Here is a 10,272-nt window from a genome sequence, read left to right as displayed (position 1 = left end):
TAAAAGAAGGCAGTCAGGACATTCAAAACTACCCCTGGGTATTGCTTCAGCCTCCAGAGAAACCCCTCGTCTAGACAGTTCCAAGAACACAGCCATCTAAGCCCCTTCCTTGTCTCAGACTAAAGTCTACTCTGCACATCCTAGCAAAGCTACAAGAGAATCACTCCTGCTGAGTAGGCACATACAGGCTGGTAAGTGCATCTCAAACCATGAGGGCCCACATTTACAAGCCATGCTAAAAATAGGGATTTCATTTTCACAGTCTTTCTATGTTTTTAAATGATACTTTATTTACTGTAATAAACACTTCAAGATACATGAATTCTTAGAGCTGAGCAGCTTTTCTTCAAAGCAAGTTTAACTGGTACCTGGTTAAACCATCGTCATGATTGCCATTTCATCTAGTATCGCTTTTTAGGATTTCAGATTTATCCATTGCCAACACCTACAATCACTATTAATTTTTCTATCGCAGATAGTTTACCTACCTTTCAAAAATAGCTCAGCAACCCACATACTAAGTTGCTTTCTAGCAAACACAACATATGCTGTTGTAACAGTATCAGAAGGAAATTTGGAACATGAAAGACTTACTTTCTCCTCCATCTTCTTTTTCTCCTCGCTAGATTTGTTTGAGATTTGTTTTACAAATTCACTGAGTTGTAATTCCTTATTCTCAGCTGCTGCAATCTTTCGCTCAAGCTCCTCAAGGTGGGATGTTGATCTTTCTGAAACGTGAGGTTGCAGTGGTGTGCTCTCATACTGTGGTTGCTTACAAAAAGAAATAAAATAATAATACAAATGAATGCACACATACCACCGTATACTTGAGCAGCACAGCAGAAAACAGTCCTGCATTTTTTTTCCACTGTCAGGAAGGGTGGAGTTTGATTTTTCAAACATTAAAATACATGGTAACAGAATGTATTTCAGGAATCTGGAGCAAAAAAAGTAAAGAAGCTGGACACCTTTACATTCACAACACATGCAAATGAACATTGTGGGGCCACTTTCCTCCTCAGATTTATGGAAGAGGTGTGACTTTTCTTCCAAAAGAACCCCCTGAAAATCCAAACAAGAAGTGTTTTCAAAACAGATCACTGCCACTGCATTATCATACCATCCCCTAGGAAGAAAAACACTATAAAATGGCTATGAATATATTAAAGTAAGAGATGCTCCAGTCTCAGGATCCTTCTAAAGCAGAACATTAGTACTAGTCAAACCTTAGAGCTATCACACCTGAGGTGCAGAATGGTGCAGGGACAAGCCTGAGACTACAGCCACAATCAGAAGGCAGGCCTCCTACCTTCTGTCCTGTGTACCAAAACCCTCCTCCCTTTCCATTTCATGCAGTTCAATATTACTCTTCTACCTCCACTGCCCACAGACAGACAAGCACAAAATGGAAATCAGCTGCATATGGGATGAAAAAGGAGATGCATCCCATTAGGCTTTCAGTTTCAAGATTCTTTTAATACCATAAATTGGTATTTTTAAAGAAATTATACAGGCAGTATTTTTAACTAGTAACATTCCTACAGCAAAGCATTAAAAGATATTAAAACCTCCATTGAAGGAGACTTGCATTTGTAAGTTAATCTTACAGAAGGCACACAAATCAAACAGAAATCCTAATACATTATAAACTTTTTAAACTCTTTAAATTATTAAATATGAATGCATCTGCTGCTTTATTTGAAGTGTATTATGGTATACTAAGATATGTACACTAAAATTTCAGTTTCTGCAGTAATTTCCCCCCCCGCCCCAAAAATCTTAATCTAGACAGAATTTTAAAGTATTTTATAAAAACTTCTGGAAGCACCAAAAGCCATATTCCTAGATGTTTGAAAAAGTTTCTGAATACCTAACTTCATACTGAGGCTCCACCTGAATTTCTCTCCTGTCTCACACAAACCAGATTCTCACAGATTCTCATCTGACACACAGCTATGTTATTCCAAGGACATGATTAATGTCATGCTGAAGTACGCTAGCTGAGATCCTGGTGCAGTGCTTGTGACAGAAAAAGATAAGGTAATAAAAGGGGGACAGAAAAGCTATTTCTCTGTACATCTGCCTTTAACATTCTCTTTCTACATTGCCTTTTAGATATGCCAAGGTCTGGAGACGGAATTTGTGTGCTAAAACAGGGTAGCAGCCACAGTCCTCAAACTGATCTGCATTTCATGGTTAGCCTATGCTACCTCATCCTTACACTTTCTGGTATTTGTGCTAGTTAGATAAAAATTAGGACAGGTATGCCCAAAATACCACCACACATTCCCTTTCAGACTAAGTGTTCCCTAGGAGTACTAATCCGTATTCTTTTCAGGTGTCTCGTGCAAAGGTATTCCACCAGTCTGTCTGCCTTCTCACATCTCTTCCATCTATTCTATCGATAAAATTTAACCACTCCTTTGGGAGTGGTTATTCTGATTAATTAACACCTCCTTCTCCTCTTCAGAAAACCTTCCATCAGTTGTTTTCAGATACTCTCTTATCAAACTACTTTATCTCCTAGTATCTCCCTGTGTAACTGTGCTACATGCACGTTGTTAAACCCTTATTCTTAGTGTCACAATCCCTCATTCTTACCCCATTCTTATCAGATTTCAAAACAAGTATGTACAAAATGTTAACGTAACTTAGATTTCTGCAATCGTTAGGTAAACTACATCACTTAGAGGATATTCTCCTCTATACAATTTGGAACTATACAATTACACAACCATCAATAATCACAAAAGCTCTACATTTTGGCCTGCAGTAAATTGTGAACATGCTTTCAGGTGTCAGTTACTGGGCAACTGAAAGCTTTGCTGAAAGAAAAATATCCATCCTACCTGCAAATTAGTCATGTAAGGTTCTTCGCAGTTCACAAGATGGCTCAGTCTTGCGTGTTGAGCTCGTAATTCATTCTCCCTTATCTTCTGATGTAAATTGTTAATTTGCTGCTTTTGCCTGTAATACACAGATTTTATTTGAAAAGAAAAGGAATGGAACAGAGACTAAAAAGACATAGATCTTAAGACTTATACTGAAGAATACTGTAACAATGCTATTCGACTGTCCTGGATCTGCTGTGGGCTTTTTCCCACCGCAAGCAGACTGCAACTACTCTAGGTTACCACTAGAACTGGAATCTCATCAGGATATGAGCTATTAAACTACAGTTGCCATATAACTTTCACTTAAGCATAACCAAAAGGTCTGTTGCTCAACTGGCAATAATAAGCAAATTTTGTAGAAATACAATTTGAAAACTCTATCAATTTTGTGGGGGTTGAGGGAGGCTTCTGTTGTCATTTGCTCCTAGGGCCAGAAGTATAAGCAAGAAAAAGTATACAGAAAGCAGAATGAAAATAAACAAAACTTGCACCTTCATTTTACTTTAACTTCTGCTCAGCCCCTCTCTCTTTGCCAGAGCTGACTTTTGACACAGGTTAAAGAGACTTCTAAATCAAGGGGAGCAGAAAGAACTTAAGAAGAAAAAGTCATTACATGAGATAGTCAATATGGCTTCCCTGCAAGGTCTTTCTTTTTGCTTCGCTTAAGACTTTCTCAGTCAACTGCTTTACATAAGATGTTCCCAACCCCTAGGGTAAAATACCGCACTGCATACTAAACCAGAATTAACCTCTTACACCAATCGCTTGGCCAGTGTACAGCAGAAACAGTATCACTATTATATCACTATTTAATTATATCTCAAATTATATCACTGTTTAAATCATGACTGCATTTGAACTAGCATGAATGCAGGGCAAATACAAGCCAGGTCTCAGCCGCAGCCCACATCACAGCCCTGTGAGGTGTGCTGTACTCTCTATGGAGCGATGGGTACCTCAGTAACTGACTCCAGAATGGAGTTGTCAGCACCGATCAGAAACACACATAGTAACCTTCTCAATAAACTTAAAACCAATTTTGTGCACTCCTTTAATTTCCCTTTTCCTTCTTTTTTATACTAGGACATATTTGCATGCAAGCATGAAATTGTTTCTCAAAGCTTCACCTCTAAGCATGCAGTATGATTGACTTTTCTGGAAACGGTGGTGCTGAACTGAGATGACTAAACCTGGTCTTAGGAGGAGATAAATGGCAAATACAGGTTAACTTCAAGGGAGAATACCTGCCTGTGGACACACTGGAAAAGCACATTCTCTAAGAGTACAGAAAAAGATCAAAGTTGCTTTGCTTTTTTTAAATTTGGGGGGGGTTGTGTTTAGGAAGAGCATCTCGGAAATGTTATCACGAGTATGTATTATACAATCTATAAACTAACACAAAAGATGTTAGTTGGAAAGATGCCAACTGCAAATTTTAAGAGGAAAAATAAGATGTGAAAACCGAATTAAAAGGAATATTTTATATGTTCTCCTAGCTAGTCATCAGCCAACTGTATCCCAATTATTTGGTTTACAAGAGAAATTTAATATTTCAAGAATAGTGAATATATTAGAAGTTAAACTTTTAAGCTATACATGTTGCAGAAGACATGATGCATGCCTACGGAACATCTTTTTTATGTTTCCCTATTTTTATATCTATAAAGAATAGCAATGAATGGAAAAACAGTGTAAACAAGTTGCAATTTGATCGTACCTTAGAACAACTCACTCAATGCAATTCATAAAACCAGAGCAACTGAATGTATTTATGTGACTCCATAGCAAGTCTTAAAATACTCTGTATCACCACAGGTGATTTTGAGGCTTCCCTCTTCCATTCCACTATCTAGATGGAGCAAGCTTGTACAAATATAAAAGGAGTATGTAACACTGAAAGACTTTGTATAGTTCTGGTTGGCATCTGTACGACGACACTACAAACAAAAAGCTTCACACTTATTTTGGAAGAAGCAGATTTGAAGATTAGGTAAAAAAATATGCTCTTAACTTGTAACAGACCTTATATGAACACAAGAGCTTGTATAATAATATGAGAAACTATAAAGCCTTGATGACTTCTGTCCGTGCTTGGTCACAAATATCAAAATCATTTAGTATAAGTTGTCTTAATCTATGAACAGAAGTAATTTTTTCATTTTTTATCACCTTATTACTTACTAGACAGATCTATTAAAATATCTTTGTCCCATGTGTTTTAAAATTATTTATCCATTTGTCACTTATCCCTTGTAGGCACTGTGTGATTTTCTGTTTGTGGGCGATTGTATCTTAGCAGTGCCTTCCTTCACAGGCAGGATTTCAATAGCCTGAACTAAACACTACAGCCTGGAGTAAATGTTTTAAAATATTTTTGAACTTCCAATGCAGTTTGAACGACATTACCATATTTCCTTTATTTCCCTACCCTACCAAATCCCTGCAGGAAAAAAAGTGAGACAAATTAATCCATGATGAAACAGAGCTGCGCTAGCACAGAGTGTAACTAGCTTGCTGCTTTTCACTCTGCAAAGCATGAAACTCTCCACCATTATAAAGCCTTGCCAACAAAACACACCGTACAAATGTTTTAAGGCTATGCAGATCCCACACAACTTCTTCGCATAACCGCCTCTCTGAAAATATCATTAACCTCACGGCACCCAGAAACAAAAATTCTGAAAACAGCCCAGCAGTCACAAGCAGAAGAGAAGATAAGCACCATAGAAACATATTTACTATTTACATACAATCCTATAAGTCTTCGGAGACTTCATACCAGATGCATTTTATCACTGATGTTCTCATATGCTAAGACAGTTTTAATCCTCTGTTAGCCCACAGCTGTTACTATTAATCCGCTGCATAACCACAGGCTGTGAGCTTTATTTAAAGGGAGTGTAGAAAAGTTCAAACACTCTCACAAACACAGCTCCCATAGTGCAGCAGGAACACTGTCCCCAAAAGCCTCCCTATTACCAATCAATCATCCCAGCGCTTTAAGAAAAAAAAACAAAAACAAACCACCCAACCAAAAAACCCCCCAAACCAACAACAACAACAAAACAAACTCCCAACCTTCAGCATTTAGGTGCTTTCAAAATTCCGTGGGTAGGCCCAAACCAGATACACATAATCCTGAAACTGAAGGATTTTACCTTCTAGGGAGCAACATGACTCTTGCCTTGTATCAGCTATAATGTTTATAACCTCGTGCGTATCCTCCGTGTTTGCAGAGGGCCAGACTAGAGCAGACTGAAATTCTGTAATTGTTGTGACCAATGTTGGCAAACTCTCCTCCACTCTTCCCTTTCTCTGAGCAGCTGCTAACACCCTCAAGTCTCCCTAAGGGTTTAAGATGTGTTAAAAAAGGATTAAATTCACTTTTTTAATGTTCTTGCCATAGATGCTAGAGTTGCACAGCTGCACTGCATCACTCAGACCTTCTCCTTTTCCTGTAACTTTCAACACGGGAATTTCCAATCCCTCAGTCTTACACAGGACTGAAGTCTCCAGACATCGAGGTCCTCAACCTTTTGTGATTCCAGAGTCCATCTGTGTATGAGTGGGCGCAGGCTGTGGCCTGAGCTCAAGGCATGGGGGGAACCTGACAGGAGCCCACCCTCGAGACTCGCGTTTACAGAAACCAGACCACAGCTCCCACAACCAGGTTCAATGAAAACGCTGTACCTAGGTACCACGGAAACTACTCTCCACAAATTCCCTGGTTTTTTTCCATGACTAAGTGTTACAATTCTGTGTTGATGGCAAAGTAAGAGTTATTGGCATATTATATGAATGTCACGGGACTTCTCACATGGTTTCATTCAGCTCCTTTGTCCAAAGAGAAAATATTTCACTTCAAGTGTCTGTCTTGACACGTCCCTACCCCTTACACTCAGACCTTTTAAGGAGAAGAGAAAAGGAGGCAATACCATGCTCTAAAGTCATCAATCAACCAACGGGACTCAGAGGTGAGAAAAATTTGTTTTAAGAAAAAAAAGTCAAAGGCAGGAATGAAAAACATCCTTTTTTGAGGGACATTTTAAAAAGTGTTCCTTATTTAAATTGATGTTTCAGAAGAAAATGTCATTAAAAGACGTACACACTTTAACTCTTCTATCCAATTGATTAATACAAACATGGCACTAGTAACATTGTTTTCACAAACACTTCTGGCACAAATCTTTCCAGCTATCCCTCAAGGTATAATACTGTCTCCAAGAATGGGGGGTGGCGGTGCAGAAGCAAACAGACAGAAAGAGAACTGAAACTCCTTTTGAACTAGAAGATTGTCTGGTACACAGAAGACCACTGCAGTTACCTGCAGAAGAGTTCTGCACTCAAGACAATGTCTTGTATTTTTCTTCAGGTACAATGATTTTAAGGCTTTTTTTTTTCTCAGAAGCAACCTGCTTGTTTTATTTTCATTATTATCATTATTATTTTTCTTCTAAAAATTTCACTGATATCCTGGACTATGCCTTTTCACCCCATTTTTTGAACCTCCAGCCATAATTTATAAATATCCTGAGATCAAATCCTCCCTGTGCTGCTCCCAGCTACATTCTTTTCAAGGGAACGCAGCTGAAGTGCCAGGTTATCCAACATACATGACTCAGGTGGTGGCTACGTGCTCTACAGCCCCCTATAACCAGCTCTTTTGCCCCAATTCCCACATATTAGTTATTTACATGCTAGCTAGATTATTTACGGAAAACCCTACTATTTTCACAAAGTAATAACTTTGGCTTACTTCCAGGTCTTGTAAAACACACACATCTTTTGTTCCCTTTTCTTCTATTTCTTCGAGCATTCTTTATTTTCGTAAACAAAATTTCAAGGCTTCAGTTGTGTTTCACTACTGCAGATCAATGATACTTTGTAAGGAAGGAAAAGTTAAAAACCTGTCACGGCAGACCACACCATACTCTCACCTTTCCCAGAATTACCAACTGTTACCTCTACACGAACCGCTGGCACTAGAGACTAGGCTACCTGACTAAGATGCTGATTCTCTGTAATTATTTTTATGGCGCTTGAGTAGTTCTCCTTATCTGACTTCCTGCCAGCCACAGATACTTCCATTCCTACACAGTAACATCTGTGTTGAGCCCAATAATTTAAATCAAACCGAAGCACATCAATCATCAAGAAGCTAAAAGCCCACACTCAAAGGATTGAAACCAATGAAGTGACATACACCAGCATGGTTCTGACAGGTCTCTGCCAATCTCCTTTGCTGTAGAAGAAAACAAAAGCCCTTGATCCTGAATGCCACTATGTTTCGGGAGAGTCAATTCCGAGCATTAAGTGTACGAGAAGGGTGGTTCACTAAATCCAGCTCAAACTTATCTTTCTGATTCTAAGGGGATAGGGGACAAAAGTAAATCCCAGAATACTTTCAACCAATTATGCACCTAAGGAAAAAACACTCTTTAAGCCCTTGCAAATAGCAAAACAGCCCACCAGCTATCCTTTTCTCTTTTCTCTAACATCAAGTAACTGTTTCTAGCTTGTCTAAAGCCAGGTCTGTAAATAAGCAGTTCACTTTCAGTTGGTATATGCAGATGACAGGAAGAAAATGCACTAATGCTGTGCTGCCCCGTCTGTTTGGAGAGAGGCTGTCGGTGTCCCTCCTGTGCCCTGCACATCAGCTCTTAGCACCTGACAGGATCATGGCCCCCTGCCCACCCCCTCACGCTCCCTGGAAACCCCTGGCCCTCATGGAGCTGGAAGGGAGAGAGCAGAGTGAGAAGTTACTGGGGGTTGAATGAGCTGTGGGGTGAGAAACATGGACAGTCTTGTGGTAATATGAACAATACTGGCCCTGAGTGAAACTGTGGGGCTGGTCCCTGGAGCTGGGATGACGCTGAAGGCGAGGGACTGACTAGGGAGAGCTGGTGAGGAGGACAGGCAAGAGTCCAGGCAGCACTGCTGCAGCTCTCCTTCCCCTCCACGGCACGCTGTGGGTACCACCCAGCCAAGCTGCCACAGCTGGAACAGGGACCTCCGCTGTGGCCCACCCCGGCATTGCTGTGCAATCAAGAGAGTTAGTGCCCTTCTGCACATCAGTGAAGGGAGAAAGGCAGGCCAAATACCAGCCCCAGTGATAAGAGCATCACCTCACTAGGACATTTGTATTTAAAGGTCAGACTCAGAAACCACTTAAAGGCAGGCTAGGGAATGACCAAAAAAGGCTTCACGTGTGCGTTTCAACTATGGGTCTGCTAAATTTGCAGTCTCTCTGCCCACGGACAGTAAGGGGCTGCTTTTGGTGGTGCATATTCCTTGTGCCACTATTCTCTGCATCCAAACATGGGGAAGACAACATGCTACACCCCATGAAATGGCAGCCAAGCTCCCCCCATCCTGGGTGACTGTGACTCTAGTTACAAAGCTGGCTAGAATCCAGAGGAAAACTACTGGTGCCGCTCAACGCTAACTGGATCGATTTAAATGAGCAAAAAGAAAGTTACAGCCGTAAGAGTGAAGTATCAATTGGGGGGGGCAGATCTCGATTTTGATTCATTTGTAGTTCTGTCCTTTAGCTCAAACAATCCCCTTTGAAAGCTCAAGTCAGCACAAAGGATGAGGGATAGCAGAGAACAGCACTCAGCTCAATATGCACAAGCCTGGACTGTCTTCAGAGACCAGCATTAATAATAAACTGCTTAATATACAAATTGCTTCTCTGTATGTCTCAAAATCATGAATACAACATAACTGACATTCACATCATTTTCTCCTATTCACACAGGACAAGTGAACTGTGGACACGTGCTTACACAGACACTCATATATGCATTCGTCTGGAAATAAACCACATTTTCTTCAGCTTGGGACCAACTCATCTGTTCTCCATAAACCCATCTTACCCCTCACTTACTCTAACATGAAAGAGCCTTTAGAAACCCATGTCTGCCAGAGAAGCATTTCCTACCCTCAACTTTTCAGAGACTTAAATTAGCGTAAATCTAAGTCCCACACTACAAGTCAAGATACAGGTCCAGTATCTTCAAACACTTCAGGGACTTCAGAACAAAGCTTGCACCACCACAGAAGGGACACTAGTAACTTCATAATAAATCAAATGACAATAATGCTTACCTTCAAAAGTCATGAGTTAATGAGAAAGAGTTGCTTTAGGTGAAAATGCCTGAGCAGATTTCCTCAGAATCGGGATGCAAAGTAAAATATAATACGGATCCTTCTATATTACAAATATTTATAAATATATACAATATTTATTCCACACCGCAGTTGGAGGTATGCTGCTTTGTTTTGTTGCTTAAGAAGTTGGATACTAATTTTTATATCCCTTTGTTTTAAAGGCATGATCTCTTGGGACCACAAGTCCAAATGTGCAGAGTACTGA

General features: G+C 40.0%; 1 protein-coding gene across 1 annotated transcript in view; it reads right to left on the bottom strand.

Annotated features, from left to right (window-relative positions):
• The window catches only part of CEP85L (centrosomal protein 85kDa-like), a 194,738-nt gene that overhangs the window by 15,247 nt on the left and 169,219 nt on the right, over positions 1-10,272 (bottom strand). Inside the window, exons 6-7 of the mRNA XM_009325684.1 lie at positions 2,850-2,967; positions 595-771 (exon numbers count right to left, since the gene is read on the bottom strand). Coding sequence (XP_009323959.1) covers positions 595-771; positions 2,850-2,967 — 295 coding nt within the window. The remainder of the gene's footprint in view (positions 1-594; positions 772-2,849; positions 2,968-10,272) is intronic.

Source organism: Pygoscelis adeliae, unplaced genomic scaffold, assembly GCF_000699105.1.
Source record: "Pygoscelis adeliae isolate BGI_AS28 unplaced genomic scaffold, ASM69910v1 Scaffold54, whole genome shotgun sequence".
Classification (NCBI taxonomy): Eukaryota; Metazoa; Chordata; class Aves; order Sphenisciformes; family Spheniscidae; genus Pygoscelis; species Pygoscelis adeliae.
The sequence above is the reverse complement of the archived record's forward strand: the minus strand, read 5'-3'. Positions and strand labels throughout refer to the sequence as shown.